The sequence below is a fragment of the Nelusetta ayraudi genome, unplaced genomic scaffold, assembly GCF_046127955.1.
Source record: "Nelusetta ayraudi isolate G7.1 ecotype Tasmania unplaced genomic scaffold, CSIRO-AGI_Nayr_v1 ptg000157l, whole genome shotgun sequence".
Lineage (NCBI taxonomy): Eukaryota > Metazoa > Chordata > Actinopteri > Tetraodontiformes > Monacanthidae > Nelusetta > Nelusetta ayraudi.
The window spans coordinates 347,501-370,826 of record NW_027466207.1 but is presented as its reverse complement, the minus strand read 5'-3'; the positions used below and the strand labels follow the sequence as shown (position 1 = coordinate 370,826).

The window sequence follows — 23,326 nt, the reverse complement described above, 5'->3', positions numbered from 1 at the left end:
CACTGCTTTCCTGTTGTCTTAATGGCCTCAAACGTTTACCTTTGTCCCGCACTGATAGCACTCTTTTGTTTATTGCCCTCTTTTCCCATGGGAATGTCGGAGCATCTGAAGTTCACTGCCAAGTGAAAACTGTTCCGCATACAGTAACAACACAGGAAGCCCATAATATACCTTGTGTGATGGTGTTTACTATGACTATGTTGCCATCAAGGCCTGCTGCGGCGGCGTGAAATGTGAGAAAGGCAGCGGCGACAAGGCTACGCGAGAACAAAATAGTCCTCCGCCAGTGAGAAAGAACAGAGGAAGTCAGACGTTTTGAAGTTGGGAGCAAAATAAGAGTTTTTGTTTTGAGAGAATCTTATATTTTGAGGTCAGGAGTTGCAGGTTTGGCGATAGGAAGCTGTTGGAGCTCAGAGGGAAAGGTACAGAACACTTCCTGTCTGTTTGGGCTTGCCTACAGTGAGTGGTGACCCAGTGACTGACTCGGGCCCGTGCAGGTAAGACTGGCTGCTTCCTGTGAGTCGGAGACCTCGGTCAGACTTCCAGCCAAAATCCAATTTTCAGCCCATCCAGATGGAAAGCGGACGGCTCTTTTGTAGCATCAACAATTACAAATCACAAGACGGATTGAAAACACCTTCCGGGGAGGAGGGGGGGGGGTTCAATTGGCACTTGGTCAGATGTATCTCAGCGTGAACAGCTCCAAACAGAGCGATGGGTTTTTGACTGTAGACTGACTGAGTAAAAAAACAGCAGTCAGTCCCTGGACAGAGGAGGAACCTCACTGGCTCATCAACTGTGTGGGGAGATCCTGTAGCTCCGCTCAAGCCAAGCTCCAGGCCATGCATCGCAACAAGTGCCGCTGTCGCAGTGATGCGACGTCACACACTGCACGCTACCCTGGGCCACGCCCACCTTGCTGCTATACAGAAAACCTGTCAGATGGCTCAATAATGTGGCCCAGTCTGAACAGAGCCACACCCCATTTGGACACTGGCTACAAACAGTGTGGACAGTCAGCCCTGAAGATCGGATTTGAGAAGGAATCTGATTGGAATCAGATTCGCCTGCAGTGGAGGCTGGGTGGGGTTAAGGTGGGGTGGGGTTAAGGTGTGGGATGGACACTGGTTGGTACTGACTGTTTATCATAAACACGGCCTCGCCCAGAGAGGTCCATCTGCTTTGATTTTATTTAGTGATTCCCCCCAGGGGCCCTGAGCTGGAGAGAGAATAACAATACTCTGGCCCATCTGTTCCCGCACAAGCAGCCCCAGCTAAATTACCACACGCTACGAGCGGCTGGCATATGCTATGGCATAAAGCTACAAGAGGGCATTGTGTGCCAGCTGTTCTCTTGACAAATACTTATCAGGCACTTCTGAAGTCAGCTTGCTAAGCTGGTTTCAAGTTTTGGATGGAAACTAAATGGAGGAAGGCGGAGAGCGAGCGAGCGAGCGAGCGAGCGAGCGAGCGAGCGAGCAGGGGTCCTGGAATATGAACTGCACCGCCTGGTTATCCCTGGGTATCGTTTATTCTCCAGGTTGGTAGAATTGGGTCACTAGACTTAATCTGAACATATAGGCCGGATAGAAGATCTAAGCCTAGCAAGTGTTCAAAACAGGCTGGAATCCTTGTGATCCTCCTGGGACCACAACAATCCAGGATCATATTGTGCCTGTATGTTTACAGTCAGGGGATAATCACTGTGTCAAGGAGCCCAAATTGGGCTCGATCACTGTAATCCTGCTGGTAAAGGATCAGATCTTTGCAGCAGCAGATAATTCACATCTCAAACACTGACAAATACACCACAAAGCTTCAGACACTGGAACGACTCACAATGGAAGAAAAACAATCAAACAATAAGGAAAAACAAAAACAGCATCTCACAAACAGCATGTTTGTTTGTTAGGAGTCCATCTACAAGACACTGTTCCTAAGAGATTATAGCAACAGTTTCAATGTTTAAGTCTTTTAAAAAAAAAAAAAAGTGTTTTGTTGCAGTTGCACCAACTTGCAAATTTGTACTCAGCATTGCAAATGTTTTCTTTATATTCATACTTACATCACTTGCTTCTCACTTTGTGTCTTATCCTTATTTTTTTTTTTGCACCAAAACAATAAACTTGGCAATGAACCGAATTTTGCCAGCGCAAAACATGAATCAAGTCATGTTATATTGTAGCTTTTTTATTTATTTTTTAACCCGTTTAGCATTAAAGTTATTTATGTAGTATTAAAACTTAAAAGTTCCCATCTCAGGGTCAGTCGCCCCAAAAATGGTGACAAAATCAACATAAACAGGTGAAGACCTGAAAACAAAGCCCCTGAAGTCACTGTGTTAAAAGTTACTGCAATTACCGTTGCACTCAATTAGACTGAGGTCTCTTTAACACACTGATGCACTTGTTTTGGTGTCACCTCTATAACAGAAACACCTCATCCTGCTACTCCGCCCCCCCCCCCAGACTCACCACTTTCAGCCGGTGTTGTTACTCGAGTCTCCACCACATTAAGTTCACGACACAGCAAAAAAGACGTAAAAACTCAAGAGGTATTAAAAAGATTATTTTTTTTTTTAAATAACCTTAGCCCCTTCAAATTAAAACGATTGCAGCCCCTTAACTCATATACAGGGTGTCCCAAAATGACTTCTCTTTGGGAGTGAACGGCTCAACCTGAAAACACAACAACAGTTAAACATTAAATACAAAATCTTGATGCGTTTCTATACATTCTGTGAAGATCTGAGGTTATTTCAGCAAGGTGTGCCAAAACGATTGGCCTGCGAAATGATGCCAAACTTTTTGGGGCAGCCCTGCATTTCTAACAATTCCTCTGAATCCTCTCAAGCTCCGAGTGACCACACCACTCCAAACGTGCCGAGCGCCCTTCAAAATGAACTTTATTTTGTTAACATTTACAGGAACATCACTGACATTAATTTTACACCCGTTACATATGTCTACACTGTACAGATGCAACAGAAAGAAAACCAAAAGAACCTCAAAGTGCCCGACCTGCGTCTTGACGGGGCTCCGGTCAGCGACGGGCTTCAGCAGTGCAGAAGAGAAACTAGTTGAACGCGGGAGGGTTTCCTGTCAGGATCCCCGGCACAGTGGAGACGACTGCAGAGCACAACGGACCTCGTCAGCCCCGACCTGCTTGACAAAACCCTCCTTAGTTGTGCATGAGGACGGTTACACAATGCTGATGCAGATGTGAAATTTGCAGATTTCCACTTGTTTTAAATATCAAAACAGGTTAAATTTCAACCAATAAAAGTCTTTGTTTGCTTTGAGTTTATCAAAAAAAATGGACCCAGATCACAAGGTATCATTTATTTAACCATCTTTAAATAAAATATTCAACCCCAGCTTGATTCATTCGTTTTGCACTCTTTTATCTTGACGCTGTTGAGGTCACCAGTAACATTCAGTAGTTGCGATGACAGAGCATCAACTACAATAACTTATTTCAATATACAGTGGAAGAGGACCGCTGGGTGGCGCCGTCGGGCCCTGCTGAGTCAATACAAAGGGAACCACACGAGCTCGTCGTCGTCCTTTAGAATATATAAATAATATTTGACTGTTTTGGTTAACATGTGCATGGCTGGAGACACTGCATGTCATATCTTCACGGAAGGCGGTGAGAGTCAATGCTTGCCATTGAAAGGCGGGGACAGAGAGGGGAGGGGGGGGGGAGAGAGAGCGAGAGAGAGAGAGAGACTTTTGTAAACACAAAAACGCAAACTGAGGCCTCCAGACGACTGCAGGTGGAGCTCACATCCGCTCCCTCACACTCGAGAAACAACACAAAGAAATACAAAATAAAAAATAAAACCCATAGAGGATTTTTTTTCCCCTCCAGAGTTTCACCTCGACGAGCCTGCAGGTGGCGTTGCCCCTAGCGAGCAGCCTCACAACAGCAGCCTTGTAGCAGCCTCCCATCATGCATCTCCCTGGCGTCTCCTCTGCATTGGCAGTGCGGCTGCGTCCTTTACAGCTACAGAGGGGAAGCAGACTGGAATTCCCAAAACTCCCAACGTCTCCGGACAAATTAGCACTCGCCATGACTTCCAATAGGAAGGAAAAAAAAACAAACATTTTTCCTGATAGGTCCACTTGAGAATGGAGCAACAAAACTGAAGAAAAGTGCAGCATTAACTGAGCCAGTATGCAGTAAAACAATGAGACTTTTACAATGGCTACATCTGCTTCTGCAAAACATATACTGCAAGAGACCTTTACACCAGGCAGGAGCTGGGGGAGGGGGGCGGAGGTGGAACACTCTGCCGTCAATGTAAGTGCACAGCAGGTTGACGTCTACACGGATGAAGCTCCTAGCGAGAGAAGATCGAATGCTACCGAGATGTCGCACAAGTTTGTCGGGTTGTCGTCTTGTTTTTTCTACAACAGTCCACGCAGGCCGGGGGAGGGTTGGCGGAGTGCGGCGCTACGACCCCGACGTGCCGTCATGAAAACACCTCCACATCATCATCATCATCATCATCATCATCCTCATCCTCATCACGTCCAGTGATTAAGAAAAGCACGACTCCTCTGCTTCCTCCTGGGAGATGATGAGGAGGCCACACCCTCCCACCAGCTCCACCTCTATTGGTTTGCATGACGTGTTGTCAGCAGCCACCTCACCCACCCACCCACACTCGTCTTCCACCTCGTCCCAGAGGGAGCTGAACCTTCATAAGGCCGACTTGTTTTGTTTCATTTTTTTACTTCAGCGTCCACCACGCAGCTCTGGGCTGGAGACAGGAGGGGAGGCTACATAGAATTACATGAAGAAGAACACAACACTTCAACTAATGCACAGTGCAAATAGCGCCCCCCGGCCCCCAAGGCTCTGCTCACACCTCCCCCAGACCCTGGACGCCACCGTCAGCCAGTCAGCCAGTCAAGCAGTCAGGCAGTCAGGCAGCCGCTCGTCTTTAAAGTGACGCTGCTGCAGTTTCTGTTGCCTTCCTGTGAATCTCCTGCCGTGGTGGGGGAGGGGGTCGGGGGGGTGTGGGTGTGGCTGAGGAGCTGGATGGGTCCTGGTGGTGGTGGTCGGGGGGGTTCTGGGGATGAGAATCTACTTGTACAGGCTCATGGTGGGACTCTGGTACATGCACATGTAGGCGTCGCACAGCAGGCGTCGGGCCTGACCCTGGATGCTCTTGGGGTCCAGGGTGTGCAGCTCCTCTGGGGTCATCTTCAGGTAGGCCTCCACCTCCGGGCAGGGCGACACCTGCGGGATGTTGAAGCCGTTCTGTCCTCCTGCACAAAGCCGCACGCAGCTCATTAGGAAAGAGCTGAAACGTCTGTTGCAGCAGGATGGTGTAAAACTACACCACAACTGCATAAATAATGCAGCTTTGTTCATTGACGTACATCAAGTTGGCGTAATTCAAATGTGAACGCAAAACTGCAAAAGGTGGAAATATGGATTCATAAATATGCTGATGAACTTCACTGAACTTTGACACCTTGATGGCTGTCAAGAGGAACCACAGAAGATCCTGAACTCAGAGCCTTGGAGGTGCCGAAGCTTCAAATGTTGTCAACATTAATATCAAATGCATTGTTTTACAGTTTCAGCACCAAACTTACGTCTCAATATTTCAACAGTTTTAAACTGGAAATGTTTTTTTTTAAAAATGTCGACCTTAAATTAGAGCCATAATTTCTCTTAAAGCTGAATTTCCAGTCTTCAACAGCTGGAAGCGTCCACATTGGAAACTGGACTTTTTGCGCTTAAAGGTTTAAGTAATTTAATCAATTGGAATATTGCGTATTCGGGAACAGTTCAACTTAATATATATTTATATGAATAAATTCATGTCAATATAAAACACCAGGCTAAATGCTCTCTGCAGTAAAGCAGTGCGACCCTGGGTGTTGACACCCACCGTCGCGGTCGGCCATGCTGTCGAAGAAGAGCCAGGCCGAGTCGCCACTGCCGTACTTGACAAAGGCCACGTAGTGACTGGTTTCGATGCACAGCACGGCGAACAGCTCCATCCTCTGGCGGGGGAAGGAGCCCTGCCGACCCACACCGTCCGCCAGCTCTTTGGGCACCGACAGCTTCCCGTGCCGGTGAGCTTTCCTCCTCGGGTGGAGGTGAACCTGAAGCACAGCGAGCATAGTCAGGTCTCAACAAAGTGGAGGGAACACAGTTCAATCATGTGATCGTCTACCAGCACTCTGATTTACTCTTGAGTTGTGCTCTTTGTTGTATTTACTCTATGTGTACATATACATATGGTGTGTGTGTGTGTGTGTGTGTGTTTGTATGTATATATTATATATAGATGCAGTCCATATATAGGAATGAATAAATATATATGAAAGAATATATCTACACTAGCAGCCAACAGTGTGGACTCACAGCCTATGAATTTAATGTCTTTTCTTTCATTCTGACGCTGCAGTTTCTCACTGAAGGCATCAAAACTACGTATGAACACACATGGAAATATGTTGGAAACAATAAAAGTGTCAAATAACTCAAACATGTTTTATATTTAAATTCTTCGAAAAAGCCACCTGTCATAAAAAGCACATTTAGGGTTATGGAACGTGTTTTTTCTTTGTTGCATAATTATATATATCTTGCTCATATATTTAATGTCTTCAGTATCTTTCTGCAGTGGAGAAAGTTGTAGATAAGATAAGATAAGATAAAAAAAAACAAAACAAATAGCATGAGAAGGTGTGTGGAAACTTTTGACTGGTAGCGTGGATGGATGAGTGAATAAAAGCGCTGAAGATTTAAAGCTTTGAGCTGCCAAACCAGTAAAACTTTAACAAAGAAAAATCAAAGTTTGGGAGAGAAACCAGCAGCAGCTCAACCGCCGCTCCGCTCTGCTTCCAATAGTTGGGCTTTGTCGCCACCCAGTGGACAGTCGCGATTCCCTCTTCTTCTGCTTGGTGTGGGTGTTCACTGGTGTGGCACTGACGCCCTCTGTTGTTTACCTGCGTATTACACTTTTCACAGAACTGTTTAATCTTGCCGGCGGTGATGTCGCCGTCCTCGTAGCAGTCCCGACACTCGTACAGAGCCAGGCCACCGCAGATCCGACACTCCCTGGGAGCTGCACAATGACAAGGCACGCCTTTAATCCCACGCAGCGCCGCAGCAGCGCTTTCAAGCAGAGCAGGGCCGGCGCGGAGGCCAGGAACAACACAAACATGCTTTCATCTCAGCCCAGCCGCGCTGACAACTCTGTGGGATTTCATTAGTGAATGTCACACAGCATTGACTCTCACACACACGCTGCATTTACACCCTGGAAGAAATGATTGGCTACAACTCACTGTCTTCAAGGAGGTCTGTGATGTCCAACTCCAGCGAGGGGAAGATCTTGTTGAACATTTTGAAGTCCTTGCCAAAGCGGGGCATCTGGATGATAAGGCAGGAGGGAGCCTGAGAGGGAGGAAGAGAGGGCAGCAGAATGAGTCGCAGCGGCAGCGGCAGCAGCAGAGGCCTGGTGCACATCGCAGCACAACTCTGACAACAATGGGCTGCAAACGCAACACGAGGTTATCAAAACTCTTTCCAAAAGCTTAGCAATTCACAAAGAGCGAACTGAAACCAGAGGAATGATACAGAAATCACTCAAAGGGTAGAAAAAGAGACTGTTTAGAAAGAAAGTCTGAGTGGGCACATGGATGGAGGGGGTTATTAATGATTAATAACTTCAATTCCTGAATGTAATTAACTGGTTGTGACCAAGTACTGAAATAGTTTGAGCCACAGCAGGTCAGTCATATCACATCATTCTTTTATTGCCCAGATTTTTTTATTATATATATATATATATAATTGTTATATATATACACAGGTACTACCAGAAAAATTAGAATATCAAGTAAAAGTTGTTTTATTTCGCCAATTTAACATAAAAGATGAAAGCAACACATTTTATTGAGCCATTCCACGCAAATTGGCATCCCAAGCAGTTCCTTGTTGTAACTTTGCTGATTAAGATTTTCAGCTTATTAAAACCACAAACTCAGAAAATTACAATAAAATTTGAGGTGTTTTTTTAAGCTGCAAGACCTGATCAGCAAAATCCAAAGAAATAAAAACTTGAAATATATTGATTTGCATATTATTCCTTTATATTATAAGTCAAATTCACCTTTTAAGTTGAATTGCAGAAATACAGCAACCTTTTCAGGATATTCTAATTTTCTGGGTAGTACTGTATAACTGCGAGAGTAACAGGCAATAAAGTCTAAAATTCAACCTCAATACAATCAAAGTGAAAAAGATGCATTTTTTGGGGGCAAAATAAATAAATGAATAAAACCCGATGCAATTAAATTCAATAAATTCACCTCAGCAAACTTCAGGTCACTGTTGATGAAGGACCACTCCAACAACTGCTGGATGGTGGGAACGCCAACTTTGTCCTTTTTGTCCATGAAAATTTGGTAAAAATAACAGTCTTGGACTTTCTGTCCTGCTGACCTGGAAAGACACACATCGCAGTCAGTCACTTTATTTCACTGATGAGATGAGTTCAACATCTCACTGTGTTGCAGCCGCTCACTGACGATCATGTCATACCAAATGACAGTTACATTAATAAACAACATTGCAGAAAAGGCTGAAAAGCAGCAGGCAGAGTGCACATCTTGATGAAGGAGATTCAAAGTCTCTACATGTTCACAGCAGTAAGGACTTGTTCACTAGCTGCTTTACATGGCTGACAAAGGGAATTCCAAAGATATTAGAAAAACAATGACAGGACTTTTTCTTTTCTTTTTTTTCTTCTTTTTTTTCTTTTTAATCAAACAGTTAAAAGTGCAGCACACCAGCTTCAGTGCAAGGAGTGCAGCAGAAGTGAAACTTCAGTGGAATACTAATCTACATAGAGCACATTTAAGTGAACTAAATGGACCAACAGTGTGAGATGGGTTTTATTTTCAGCGCCTGCGAGGAAGCTGTGATCAACATTTGCATGAACCACATCCACACAGGAGGTCTGTGTGTGCAACAGCAGCAATCTCTCAACATCTGAAGCATTTCACTCATGGTCACATAGTTTAGACTCCTGTCCCACACCCAGCGTTAGCTACCTTAGCTTGAGCAGCGGGTCCACCCTCAGGATGTGATGGAACAAGATGTTCAGAAACTCTTCAGGATCTGCAGGACAAGAGGTTGAGTTGTGATATGGTCAGTGTGACTGCTGGGGGCTCAGACAACACTGGTGGCTTTGGATGGATGGATCACAGAAAACCATTGGCTGAATAAAAAAAAAGAAGAAGAAAAAACTGGGGGGAAAAAAAGGCTGGCAGTCAATAGGTAAAGGAGGCCGTTACAAACACTTCACTTTTTAGATTGGTCTCAACCACCAGTTAAAATCAAACAGGCTCCAACACTCACTTGCATATAATTTAGTTCTCAAAAAGGAAAAAAGGGAGAAAATGACTGCATGGCAACATCAGGGTGACAGTTGGTGAAACCATGACTCACTGTCATTGGCCAGAAATATCACCGCCAACGCTTTACGAACCCTTTTCTTCTGACGTGAAGCCCGAGGCCGCTTCCACTTTCTCCAGAATCCTCCTGAGCTTCATGACTTTGGTGGCGCACACGTAGCCATGTCTGGAAGACAGAGGGCCAGCAAAGTCTCACTGACTGAGTTCATGTTTCATTATAGAATAGATGTGCTTTATTGATGCCAATTTGGGAAACTACACACACACACAATGTAAATCAATGCTCTGCAAAAATTGAAAATTAAAAAAGAAATCTCACAAATACTATAATTTGTGTAAAGCAGGCCGTCTAAACTCACATGCGCAGGGGGTTGACAATCTCTGTGCGTAACAGCTCCTGGGTCTCTCTGTAATACTCCACATCGGTCTTTGATCGAGGTCTCAGCAGAACCGTGTCCAAAACAGAGCTGAAGGAAAACAGACTGCACAGACAAATAAAGAAATCCCAATTAATATTAATAATACATAGAAACTTTATTGTCTGTTTTTCAGTAAAAAAAAAAAAAAATGGCAGCAGCGTGAAGGAGCGCTGCAGCCTTTGGCTTTGGAAATTAAAGTGTTTACAATTTGGAAGTCTCGAGCAGATTTCCTTATTCTTCATTAATGGAAATTCAAACCTTCCATTCCCAGACATTGGACCTCTTAGTTTCTGAAGGAACTGGACTAGTGTGCACATCACAAAGCACCAACTGTAGCCGACTCAGTACTTCTGAAGGGCACTGACCAGAAGAGGGTGGAGTCCAGGTAGCAGGAGTTGTAGTGGCCTTGGATGCCTTTCTTTTTCCCCACCATGACATCCAGGCCGTCATTCTCAGTGCGGGGCGGAGTGTTTTCGTGCACCACCTCACTCAGGTAGCCTCCGAACGCTGCAGGAAACCAACAACACCAGCAAGGTCAAGACCGGAGCTTCCTGGAGGGCAGCGGCGCCGCTGCAGCAACGCCTCGTCCCAGCTCACAACTCACCGATGGAGTTGCAGCGCTCGATGGGGTTGGAGGAGTGATGCAGGGACGGGAAGCGGGAGTCGGGCCGGCAGCACTTGAGCTTCACAAACAGAGCTTTCTTGGGGGGGCAGGTGAAGTAGCGCGTGCCTTTGAAGGTGCCGTCGGTGCAACCGGGACACTCTTCCTCCTGAAAGAGGACAAGGTGGCGTCACACAAACACAGTTCACCTTCATCCACGAGTGGCCACACCTGAACACCTGATCAGAACACAGGTTCTGACTTCAAGCAACACAATTGTTTGGGTTTATTTTTTATTGACTACATCTGGAAGTTCAGGAATGAAAACTGCATGTTGTTGCATTTTTGGCTGCACGCACAGACAAAACACAGCGGTGCAGCTGGTTCTGCAGTAACCCTGCGGTGCTGGTCCAAGGGCTTCAGACTGTGTGAACTCTGGGGAAGTGGCTGCTTAAAATATACAGGGTGCCAAAAAAACACTGACATCATTTTGCAGGCAAATCATTTTGGCAATTCTTGTAGAGAAACAGATCAAGGTTTTGTATTGAATGCTTAATTATTGTTGTGTTTCCAGGCTGAGCCGTTCACTCCCTAAGAGGAGTCATCTTGCGGCACACCCAGTTGACCCAGTGCACCGTGTCCCAGGCGCTGCACATATTGAACACTTCTGAAGTCGCCTGGGACACCCTGTATACAGAGCAGTGAGGGTCCTGCTCCTGGTTAGCAGCCAACTTGCACCATCAGTTTTTGAGGAAGCTGCCTGAAAGTGAACTCATTACCAAATGTGCCAACAGGCGAGCTTCCTTAAAAACTTGACGCACTACTGCACCCTTAAGTAATACCACAATCACGAGGTAACAACTGCAACTGCATGAGTTTGTAACGACTGGGCACAGTCATGTGTGAAACATGACAACAGAACCGATCTGCTGGTTTAGCAGGAAAAAGTAAAGCGAGAGTGAGAGGAAGCTGAGCTGATGAGACACTGATGGCAGTGACTGTGGCTGCGTCTCCTCACCAGCTCCAGGCCGGCCAGAGGCTCGGGCAGCCCCGGAGGCAGGCCCACCCAGCGGATGACCCCGCACAGAGGCGGGTTCTCCTTCACCTCCACCAGGGAGCCCACCTCCAGGCCCGGCTGCCCCCGGGGGGGCGTGCTGGGCCGCGGGGAGGGCGGGGCCGCCGGGGACGTGGGCTCCGGCTGCTCGCCCATCACCGACTGCACGGACAGCGAGAGGTGGCCGTGACTCATGTTGTCCACGGGGCCCGACTTCCTGTTCAGGCTGAAGGGCAGCGAGTGGAACTTGTTGTCGCTGGACAAGGAGGAAGAGGAGGTGGGCGGGGCTCTGGAGGGCGGCGGCGACGGGTTGAAGTCCGGGGGCGTCTCCGTGAGCGACTTGGCCGGGTCCTCGCCAACTGGAGGCGAGAAGACGGGAGAGCGAGTTAACCGGGCCGGCTTCGCCGCAGTGTGGAGGCCTGGAGGGGCAGCAGGTGCAGCAGGGACAGACGACAAATGGAGATCAATGTAGGCGTCATCACTGGACAATTTACTTCCTGGTGCATCACTTCTAGCCCCTGGACATGCAGACTCCTCCTCCTCCCACACTGGCTCTGCTCTAAAGCTCTCGAGTCGGGAGGCTTCAGTGGAAGCTGCTGGAGCTCCGCTCTCAAGGTCTCTGTGTTCAGGAGTGTCAAGCTTGAAGGGCTTCTTTGACAGATTGGAACATTTGGGGTGTCACTGCTGTTCAAAATCTGGTGCCGCTCTGAAAATAGACGGCGGCTGTTTATTTGTGTAGATATTTATTTTAAGGCCGTGACGAGAACATTGACACAACTCGGTTCAGAGCCGTCGAGCGCCACTTTAAATTGTTTTCAAAGGAACATTCTGTTCTCCGCTGCCTTTTAAATTCTTGCTGAAACCTGTGATTTACAATTCAGAACACCATAAGAACGTTCATTATTTTGGAGCAGTGCTCAATTTTGTAAACCACCGCCATGGCCGCAAGTCCAGTTTCCTCTCTTTCCATTCTTTGACTTCTGACTCAAGATTCTTCATTTGGCAAGAACAACATCACCAATCAATAGAGGAAAATGGATTTGCCCCCACATGTTTCTATGTATCTATTCCAGATTAAAATTGGACCTATCTTTACGAGGGTGAAGGAGTTTGGAGTCGAACATGGTGAGAATTTGTGACAAAGACACAAAAGCACCACTACCACAAAGAGACATGAAAAACCATCAAGGCAGGAGAAGATGAAAGTGATTCCACATTCACAGGAGTAGACGGTGAGTAGCTTGGAAAACAGCGCAGCAGCAATCACCCACTGGGCTGATGCCACAACCGCTCAACAATATTTCTGAATGAAATGAAATCTTCATATGATCGTTGATCATATTATGATCATATCATGGATGTGAGACAAGCGGGCACGAACGCAAGAATGACTATAGAAACATAAAAACACTTTGTGATCACCTCGGTCATCTTCAATGTAGAAAGCCTCATGGTTTGTTGTTTTTATTAAAAACAGATAAACAAAAGGATGACTCGCAGCTGATAATAACATTCGGAATTTTACCACTGACAAAAATAATGCAGCATTTGCCCACAAATCAGAAATAAAAAATGAAGATGGCAGCATGTGGACAGAAACAGCCAGCCCTCCACTGCCAGGCTTTTATTAATGCCCTTCCTATGACCTTTGGAAGGAGTAGAAACAAATAGTTTGGTTTGCATTGTGAAGCATTATTAAAAGCCAGTGGAGAACACCAAACAGTCCATGCAGGTGGGAAACCACAACAAATGGTGACCAAGGACCAAACTAGTGGAAAGATCTTTTAGCAAGCTACTGTAACAAAGTGGACTGTTTTTACTCAACTGAAGGTTCAAATTGCCAATTTTTCAGAGGTCCTCTTTTTAGTTCCCGGTTCAGTTAGAGTCAGAGTTACTTCCCGTCATAACAAAAGTAAAACTTCAGCACTATTCTGACTGAAGGTTTCTTGCCATTATTGCAGAGCTTCATAGTGAGCCTCAGAAATAGAGAAATCCCCTACAATGACGCTGCTCTTCAAATAGAGTCGGTGCTGTACCAGAAAGCGTTGTGAAATGAGTGCAAATGTCAGTGGGAAAGAAAAATCACAGCACAACTCTGCAACTCGTGTTCCTCTTCTGGACCAACTGCAGAACTATTTTCTGATCAATTGTGTTGGTGGGATTTCTGATCCGAGCCAACTGGGTGAAGCACCCCACAGCAAGGCTCTGCTCAGTTGCTGCTCAAGTCATACTGGAACTCTGGCGATGCGAGTCATTTGATAGAGTAATAAGCAATGCTGAACACATTGAAAAAAATGTATATATATTCATAGTAAAGAATATGCATTGGGACAAATAGGAACATTCCCATTAGGAATATCGGTGGCATCTTTGTTCATTGTTAGGAGAAACCTTCAGTCATTTTAAAAAGAAGACATTATAAGTACACTTTATCATCAAACATCAGGTTTTGGGGGGAGTCAAATAGTAATGACGGCTTCAAATAGCTTGGTGCTGTTCAGCTGTATTGAACAGAGCCCCAGATTGCACCAACAGCAATCACACGGGTTGCAATCATAGTTTGTTGTACACAGGAGCTTGCTAGTAAGATGCTCTTCATCCCACAAGTACCAGTGTTTTACCTTCATCAATGTACCATGTGCTTTTGGATTTGGACTGGACTGGGGGATCAACAGAGCTGCCATTTAAAGTATAGTAAAATTCAGACTTGCTTCTACTGGCACACTGATGACCTAATCCTGGAAATAACAGTACATGGAAGAAAATAAATAAATAAAACACAGCAAGAAGCAAGAAGTGTCTCCAAAGGTTTGCCTTGGTGTTGAAAATAAAACTATCTTAGTTTCTCTGTTGGATAAAGACATCTGAGAAAATCACAGCAACAGTAAGAGGGACCACTAATCTGCTCTACTTTTAAAGAGACTTTCCATCAAAAGTGTTTTTATTCCTCAAATTGCACAAATTACACTATAAACTAATTCCCTGATATGAAAAAGACAACAGAACAAAGGTTTTTCGTGGAACACATCGCCAGAAAGTCTGCACTCTTCTGCCAAGTGTCAAGTGAGTAGATTTGCTAGAAAGTCCCTTTTTAAAATAATGGTCCCACTGAGCCGCAGGCTCATCACTGAGGTGTGGATAACAACAGCGGTGCTGTACCTTTGTTCTTTGGTTTGCTTTGGCCAGATAACGACTTGTCATTGTTGCTGCCTCTGGGGGCAAAACTGTGCTTCTGCAGCCTTTGGTCCTGCATGGAATATTCTGCACAGGCCACAAATACATCCACGTTAGAGGCACAACACCCTGGCAGCCACCACTGAGCCGCCACGCTGTCATCTCTGGACCCAACCTACTCTTGGAATGGGTACAATCCAACATAACGCCGTTAATGTGTGCATCATCTATGACAAGTAACCAAGACGCTGCATGTTATCTTCTGTGCACTGATATGGAAAGAAAGTGGATTAAAGACAAAAAGGGCAGGCAGGTGGTAAAGTAGGTGGATAACTGCGCACATTGAAAGATCTGCACAGTCACTTGTGCAACTGTCCAAATGGATAAGCAGCTTTTTTTATTATTATTATTATTATTATTTTTCTATTATTACAGGATGACTTGAGGTTAATGCAAAAATAAACAAACATCACCATGCAAAGTTTTAAATTGCTTGTAATCACTGAACACAAACAAGTTGTTTTGTTCAAAGGTGCAGTTTTACAGTCACTTTAAACTCAAGGAAGGACCGAAGCAAGTGACAGATAGGAAGAAAGAAAAGAAATCAAAGTTTTCTTCATGTGAGCAGCAGGACTCGCATTCATAAACAAATCAATATGCCACACGGGGGAACAAAGAGCCTCTGGGTATCTGGCCTGACTTTCAAAACAAGCCAGCCATGTAGACAAAAAGCCCTCTGTGCACGGCTGCGAGCAAAACACACAGTGGGAGCAGTGGGAGCGCAGCGAGGACGCTGGGAACTGGTCCCCGCCAAGGACGGCTTTAGGGCTCAAACTAAAGAGAAAAGAGGAAAAGTAGATGACTCACCTGGCATTACGTCACAAATGGGGACGAGGCGAGTGTGCTCCAAACTGGCAAAATTACACAGCAACTTCCCATTGAACACACCGTCCCAGTCCCCGATAGGATTGTCCTGCAAGAGACGCAGACGTGAGTGGCGTGAAACCCTCGCTGGCGCCGTTCATCTCGCTCACACTCATCTGGTTGAAGCCACAAGTGTTTCCTTCTCGACGTGTCTGCACAGATTTACTGTCGCCAAAAACGCCGCCTTGGTTTGATCCTCTGCATCCTCATGGTTTCTGCACTTTCTCCACCAGCCTCGTCCTCTTCCTGGCTCCCAGGATTGTGTTCCAGTGGGTATTTTGAGAGGAGTGCGACGGCCAGTGCTACGAGCTGGAGGAGGAAGGGCGAGGCTGGATGCAGAGGGAGGCAGAACAGTGGACTCTCCTCAGCTGCCTGCTGGCCCTTTGCCACACTGTTGGGTCATACAGCGCTAAGTCTTTACCATACTGCCCGTGTGACTGCCTTGTCTTTGTGTGGGTGGTTCAGATGCACTGAGTGGGCTGCTGCTGCTGCTGCTGCTGCTGCTACTCACCATCAGCAGTCAAATATCTCAGTTATGCACTTAATTCTCACTATGACTACAATACAACTCCCGCCTGACAACAGTAGTCATAGATACCAGCTGCTGGGATCCCAGGCAACAAGACTCCCCCCCCCCCTCCGAAATACACAACAGGAGTGGTTCATAAAAAGCACAATGCCACTGGCAGTTAGGTTGCGCAATCTTAACCTTTAGCTGGCAAGACCGTAGCCAAGGCACACAGAGAAAAAAGAAAACGGCGCCAACATCCGCATCCACTGAGGTGATGACAGAAGCATCATGAAAAGCCGTCTGCCTTGCGAACATGATGGCTTTGATTTAGACAAACCATCGTTCAGCGTGAAGCACTTAGCCAATGGTATTAGCTGACACTGACTCAAATAAATATAAATATCAGTCAAACATAACAGCTTTTAACGGCAAATCTAAAACGCCCATGACAAGAAATTCTGTTGGTGTCAAAAATCCCTGAAAGATAAAAGCAGTTTGATAAAACTTTGACATTTCTACATGATCAAAGTTTATTTGGGAGGCTTCATCAAAGACAAATGTAACAGCTCAATGTGGACGATCCTTTCAATGGAGAAGGTTTTGGGTCAAGTCAAATGAGATCAATGAAAGATCGACTAAATACGTGAAGTTAGTCTGAATAGAACATGCTGAAGTTCTATGGACCGACTGCAGTTTACAAAGCAGACTGAACTTACCATGTCAACTCCAACATAGTAGCCAAGGCTCTCGTTGCCGGGCAGCAGGTCACAGAAAATGACAGTGCCCCTCTCCGGACCATCCCTGGTTTGCACCAGGACCCTGGAGTTGACCTCCAGCGGGCGAAAGTCCTGCTCGTCATCGGCCAGACTGACGTGGTCCACGTCCAGCTCACCCAAGGGATCATCATCATCGTCCTCCCACAGTTCAAGTTTGTCCAGTGCAACAAACACCCCGCACTCATCCTCGCAGCGGAACAGTTGGCGACCTTGGTACGTGCCTTCCGTGAAGCCCTGGCCCCGACCCTCCTCCTGAGATAGCAAGCACAGGTGAGGAGAAGATGAGCAGTGAAAACAGACAATAGCGCTTGTCAACATCATTGAGCTGTAAGAGCATTCATCATGAATACTGCAGGGCATATCTGACTCTGACAGGCAGATATGATTAAGAAAGAAAACATCACAGTAAAGGTTGCAGGCACTCCGAAAAACACTTTTTTTCATGTATGAAGCCTCATTTTCAGAGTGCATTCTTTGTGCAAACTTTTGAGTTCTGTGTATTGTTCAGTCTGAAAGCTGGAGCTTCATCAGCCCACTCAGGAAGAGCCGGACCCAGAATAAAACCAAACATTGTGCAGCAAGAAGCCGTCCTTTGTGTTGTGTGCAGAGCAAATTCCATAAGAAAGGCTGGCAAATGATTACATGCTGCCATCAGCTGCTCATGTTTGTGTCAAGCAGAACAATGCAGCTTCTCCCTCCCTTCTTTCTGTACCTATGTTACACTATTTATTTTTTATTTGACCTTTTCTTCAACTACACATACACAGTATGTTGGTTTTATTTGTCTTCAATCAATCGATTCATCGATTTTCTCTATTATTCCATGGACGCCTGCTTCTAGTGTGCTTGAGGTCCAACTGCACAATCACCACAGAAGTACAAGCAAATCTTTCATGACCCCTCTGTCTGTCCACAGGCTATCGACGCAGAAGCTCTCACCAGCAGCTCGACTCCAAACCAGATTCCTGACAGGGCTCTGTCAGGCAGCAGTGAGCCCTTGAAGCGGACCACGCCGGGCAGAGGCTCGTCGCCCGAGCGCAGCTGGACGCGCACCTTGGAGCCGCAGTCAATGTCGCGGACGCGCTCCAGCCGGGGCTTGTTGCAGAGCAGGGCGTAGCGCTCCTCGCAGTTGGTGATGGGGAAGAGCAGCTCAGCCAGCTTCTCGTCCAGCTCCATCACATCCCGCTCATCCAGGCTCAGCACCACGTTGGTCTGGTCCAGGATGCGGAGGCTCTTCTTGCCCTTGCACGGTGCCAGTGTTCGACCCAGGCTGTTGCGCTCCTGGCACGCCTGGCCCAGACTGCCGCGTGGGATCCTCAACGTCTTCTGGGGGGGTTTTTCCACCGTGCATTCCTTGATAACCATGTAAAAGCGCCAGTCCTCCCTCATGCCCCCACTGGGCTTCTCCTGGCTCCACAGGGCCGAGCTCATGGCTGCATGCTAAACAGCGCATCCAACATCGGGGCAAGTTCGACTTCTGGTCTGCGGGAACAGGACACAAACGGCCGATGGAAACGGGATTAAGGTTGATTGCAAGTTTCAGCGCAATAACATTGAGATCTTTTGACTGCAGTGGATATATTTAAAGTTGTGCTGTAGAATGTGTGTAAAATAACGTTCATGTGATAGTGTGCCGCATAGCAAAAGAGAAATCCCTCTCAGAGCCAGTTACATTTTTGGTCCGTGCCAACTGTTTGCATTCTTAATAAAATGGCAGAGCACAAAGCTGTTAATCATCATTACTGCACCATGAACAGGTTTCCTGCGCTACAAACATATGACATGTCACTTCTTTCAACAAGTAAAATCAATGAGTCTTCAACACACCAAATAAGTCAATAAAATAACAACCAGACAGGCAGACAAGCAACATCCTGTTGACACAGATCAGAAAACCTTCACTGTGGTGAATGATGTGTGCTGGATTTGCTGGTTTGTGGAGCACCTTGCAAGATGCAGTTTGTTGTGTTGAATCTTACCACCAGCCAGGTTCCTGTTTAGTCTTCCTGCCATGCTTCTAAAGCGGATGTCGCCAAACATTACTCACGTCCTCTAATTTGAATGATCTAAAAATAAAGGTTTTGCGGACTGTTTTACACTGGGAGCCACTGGCGGCTGGATTTCCCCTGATAACGCTTCAGATAGTCCAGACTTTTTTTCTCTTTTTTTTTTTTCAAGCATAATTCAAACGATAAACTGGAACCTTCTGGTCTTTCCTGTGCATCTTAGCAGCAGCATAACATGTGTGTGCTAACACAGTGCAGGTGAAATAGTAAAACAGGTAAAATGAAACTCCTGTCAATTTGACAGGTGCAAGCGCTTCCTTTTCCTCATACGGTCATATTTAAGCTCGTCCAGCGGGTGTCAACCAGAACACCTGAATGCGGTTTGGTTCATGCAGAGTCGGACAGTCTCCTACTACAGTATCATGACATTATCCCAGCCAAGCAAGCAGCAGTGTGCAGTCACCAGCCGAGAGCTGTCAAAGGCCCTTTAAGAGAAGGGAAGTGGCTAGCCTGCCGCTAGCTTCAAAAGCATCACTTCCGTTGAAACGCAAACGCCTCGGGCAGCTTACCTTTGATACGTGGCGGTTCAGTTGAAGTGGACGACTGCCATTTCAACTGGCCATCTCAATTACAGGTCAAATAAGACACGCTTCTGTTGCATTCCTCCCGTCACAGCCACTGATTAGCTGAACGGCTAGCCAGTGCTAGGATCACGCTACAGTGAGCCGGGGCCGCCTATCGACAGCGAACTGCCACTCTCTACTGTACACTCCCGACATCGAGATAGGCCTGGTGTTTGTCTTAAACGCGTGAAACAATTCAGTGTACCGCTACATCTATTAGATATTTTATTTACAGTAGACGACCTGACGGAACTCAATATGTGACATCATCGCGTATCCCGGACAGGGATTGGCTGCTTCCTATTCTCGGGCGCTCATTGGCTGCCAGTTGTGACTGCTCGCGACGTCACTCTTTTGGGGTTTTCCATGAATGGCCGAGCGACTAGTTAGGTTGAAGTGTGGCGTCCACTCAACGATCAGCTCTGTAGGTGGTGTCAAGCCCAACTTCTCGCTTAATTGTCCTGATTGACAATCACTGGCTAGTCCGTGGCAGGCACACACTCCTCCTGCTGCTACTACTGTGTGGATATTAACTTGCCACTTACCCAAACTTTATTAATCACGAGTGAGTGCCTTATTTTAAGCCTGATCCTAAACCCCAAACAAAACCTTGTTGAATTAAGTTCATGCTGTCTTTTCTTACAATCATCTGGTTGGTGATTTTATCTCAGATATAGATTTTTAAGGTTTCTATTTGCCTAATATGTTTAGGTGTGTTCTTCCGCCTTTATTAGTGAGTGTCACCACCACGTGATGTTGGTATGTGACTTGACTCGTCATATCAGATCTTGAAGTGCTGGTGATGTTTTTTGAACGCAATCTCGCTTTGTACTTTATTCACCAATAATATACCACGAAAAGAAAGTTTATCTACTACAAAAATACATGTGCATATATATTTGCATGGACATATATGTATCTCATGTACACACACACACACACACACACACACACACACACACACACACACACACACACACACACACACACACACACACACACACACACACAATACCACTGCTTCAATGACTGATCAGTTGGCTTCAGTTCAGTTCAGGTCCTCTTTACCGAAGCCAAGTTCTAAGGAGTGTTTTTATGTAACAAGTGGTGGTATTAAGTTCTTAGAAAGATTTTGTATGAATGTGAGGAAAATGAATGTTTTAAATGGATTTAAACATTAGGTGGCAAACTTTTATTTAAATACCAAACTTACAATCTTTGTTATTAAATACATATGATATAACACAGTTTGTGCCACATGTGCCATTTTAAAGTATTACTCGTAAATTTAAAAACCCTAGCCCTAATGGAACATATAATCCGTTCTGTTTTGTTTAATTTTATGTAAAAATAAAAATAATAAATAATAATAATAATATTTTTTTTTTTTTTTAAAAAAAGGTGTTTTCAAGGAGTAAATATTGCCAGGATGCAATGAAAAAAAATAATCAAAAGACCAGTCTTGAATCTCGTTGCATCATCTCTTCTACTTCCTCTGAACTGAGGTTGTTGTTCTTCAGCCTGCAATTGAAACAGAAAGACACAAGTGTGCGAGTAACTTTTCCTGCGTTTGATTTTATTTAAACAAAAAATAAAGTTGAATAAATAGAGCAGTGTTTTTGGTTTATTTTTTTGCCTACAATTCAAGATGGAGATAACCATGTTCATATAAGCATGTCATCAAACGCACAAAAAACAAGAACCTTTGTTTATGTGAGAATTAGAGTGTCTTTGTCACAGCACAGCAATACCATGAGCTTTAAATACATCGAAAGCCCATGTGGTAGAAAATAAATCATTAAATAATGAAAAATAGAATGTTAGGATTGCATGTCTCTCTTTGTCACATACCATATTGATGTCACCATTGTGTTGTTTTGCAGGGCTTGTATCACGCATTCTACTCCTTCTCTGTCTATGCTGTTCTCTGACAACCTAACACAGGAAATAAGAGAGCAGAGACAGGTTGGTGTCGTTTTGCGGTCCATACGGTTAGAACTCAAATGTCAAATCAAGCGCTGGGCCAAAACCAACACTGTGTTTTCTCGTTGCACATCAAAATCTTTTGCACGACTTACCAAATCTCCTCCAGTGACACACTGTTCTTGATCATGCTGGCAAGGGCGCAAGCTCCTGCGCTCCCAATATTATTGCCCACCAAGCTGTTATAACATACAGTAACAGATACTGTTTGTGGCTTTTATGCAACATTGGTTGTTTGCATGATTTTACAGTTGCAATACAAGATGCACACTAGCCTGTGTCTAGTATATAAAGTAAATGGTACCTCAGCCAACACAGAGATGTGCTGCCCTCCAAGGCCAGGGCCAGGGCCTCTGCTCCGGAATCACCAATCTTATTGCCCCAAAGCCTGATCACACCAACAAAGAGTATATAGAGTACATGCCACAAAAAGGATTTATGTGATTCTGCAGAATGAATTTACCCTAAATACTTCAGTGAATTATTCACCCGGAGTCCCTCTGCGAGCTGCTTTGCCCCCTCTGCTGTTATGTTATTGTTGCCCAGCCTGAAACAAAACAGAGAAGTTTTGCACCATGCAGATATTGTCACATCCAATACACCTGTCACATCCAATTAGAAGCAAGACAACGTATATACTGACCGTATGGAGATGAAATCCTTCCTGTTCTTCAGAAGAAGAGAAAAGTGCTGCATGCAAGCATCGGTTAGACTGTTGTTGAAGAGCCTTGACAGAGGCAAGTTGATCAAACACCATTATTATCAGCTATTATTTTACTGAGGCATTAGATCATTGCAAATAGTGAAAGTACTTACGCAATTTTTTTGAAGTGATCACACTGGATACCTTTAGCAATCAGTTTGCGAATCCCCTCATCTGTAATGTTATTGTTCCTGAGGCTTACAAAGAAAAACACACACTTGATCGTACAGTCTCGCTGCTCTGCAATGAGCTCTGTTAAATTCAGCCTTAGAGCACGGTGACTGAGAGAAACGTGAGCTTCTTGCACTTACTAGAGTGAACTGCAAATGTGCAAACAGGGAAGAAGCTGCTCCACCCCGACGTCACCTACAGAGTTGTTGTCTAGTTGAAGACCCACAGGATTCCTTAAATGTTGCAGCACATAGGCAAGAGCAGTGCACTCCACTGGGCCAATGTTACAGAAGGTCAGTTTCAAGTGGTCCACCTCCAACTTACTCATGGCCTCCTTGGCAATTCTGCTCTCCTGCATTTCATAGATGCATTTGATAAGCCAGACAAAGCCCGGCATGGCGTGCATGCTCTTCTTCTCCCCCGCCACAGGTTGAGGGATGGACTTGAAGTGTTTCTGCATGCCCTTGGACAAGCATTTGTCCACCTGTCTGACCTTCTTCTCTATTGCAGACGTGGCAACGCGTTGTGTCCACAGGGTTTGGTGGCGATGGGACAGTAAACCTGAGACAAAGGTGGCTGTGATTTGCAGATTTGGGTTTTCAGTCGACGTGGCCTCCTCATCTGATGTTCTCTCTGGTTGTGAAGTAGAAAGTAAGCAGCTGCCGAAGCACACCATCTGCACACCTGGCTCTTTCATTTGCTTCAGCCCAAAGAGCTTTGTGATCGCTGATCGATCCATATTGTCTGATAAAACTATGTAGAGGGCAGCAAAGAAACACTGCATAGTAACGTGGAGGAATTCATAATGCTTACTTTTCATCGATGACATGTCTTTGCTTTGAATGAGAAAACCCAGGCAGGTGTCCTTTTCAGTTACACCATAAGTCTGCAGGTCTGCACCTGAGAAGACGTAACAAGTGGCTTTTATT

At 45.5% G+C, this 23,326-nt stretch overlaps 2 protein-coding genes and 1 long non-coding RNA gene across 7 annotated transcripts in view; 1 reads left to right on the top strand and 2 right to left on the bottom strand.

Moving 5' to 3' along the window:
- Positions 1-2,888: 2,888 nt before the first annotated feature.
- cyld (cylindromatosis (turban tumor syndrome)) lies at positions 2,889-18,342 on the bottom strand. Of its 3 annotated transcripts, XM_076013751.1 has the most exons (16): positions 17,851-18,342; positions 16,852-17,163; positions 15,568-15,673; positions 14,686-14,787; positions 14,148-14,264; positions 11,491-11,885; positions 10,476-10,641; positions 10,237-10,378; positions 9,812-9,934; positions 9,527-9,618; positions 9,090-9,156; positions 8,346-8,478; positions 7,320-7,428; positions 6,978-7,096; positions 5,912-6,128; positions 2,889-5,279 (listed from the first exon to the last, which is right to left on the bottom strand). In XM_076013751.1, exons 1-16 carry the CDS (start codon positions 18,340-18,342, stop codon positions 5,095-5,097), a joined length of 2,877 nt encoding a protein of 958 aa, XP_075869866.1. In that variant the 3' UTR covers positions 2,889-5,094. The 3 variants fall into 3 exon arrangements, with proteins under 3 accessions (XP_075869866.1, XP_075869867.1, XP_075869868.1); XM_076013752.1 differs by lacking the exon at positions 14,148-14,264; XM_076013753.1 differs by lacking the exons at positions 14,148-14,264; positions 14,686-14,787.
- Positions 11,675-18,636, top strand: LOC142880098 (uncharacterized). The gene is made up of 2 exons (XR_012925384.1): positions 11,675-12,758; positions 17,828-18,636. It is a non-coding gene; the product is annotated as an uncharacterized LOC142880098 (long non-coding RNA).
- Positions 18,637-20,715: 2,079 nt separating this feature from the next.
- Positions 20,716-23,326, bottom strand: part of nod2 (nucleotide-binding oligomerization domain containing 2) — a 5,398-nt gene continuing 2,787 nt past the window's right edge. For 2 of the 3 annotated variants that reach the window (XM_076013768.1, XM_076013769.1), the window contains 8 exons: positions 22,538-23,326; positions 22,340-22,423; positions 22,167-22,250; positions 21,987-22,070; positions 21,828-21,911; positions 21,619-21,702; positions 21,392-21,475; positions 20,716-21,061 (listed from right to left, as the gene is read on the bottom strand). The exon at positions 22,538-23,326 is cut by the window's right edge and continues 991 nt beyond it. In XM_076013768.1, coding sequence (XP_075869883.1) covers positions 20,989-21,061; positions 21,392-21,475; positions 21,619-21,702; positions 21,828-21,911; positions 21,987-22,070; positions 22,167-22,250; positions 22,340-22,423; positions 22,538-23,326 — 1,366 coding nt within the window. In that variant the 3' untranslated portion in view covers positions 20,716-20,988. Of the gene's footprint in view, positions 21,062-21,391; positions 21,476-21,618; positions 21,703-21,827; positions 21,912-21,986; positions 22,071-22,166; positions 22,251-22,339; positions 22,424-22,537 lie in introns of those variants that run through there. The other variant, XR_012925385.1, reaches the window with a different exon arrangement.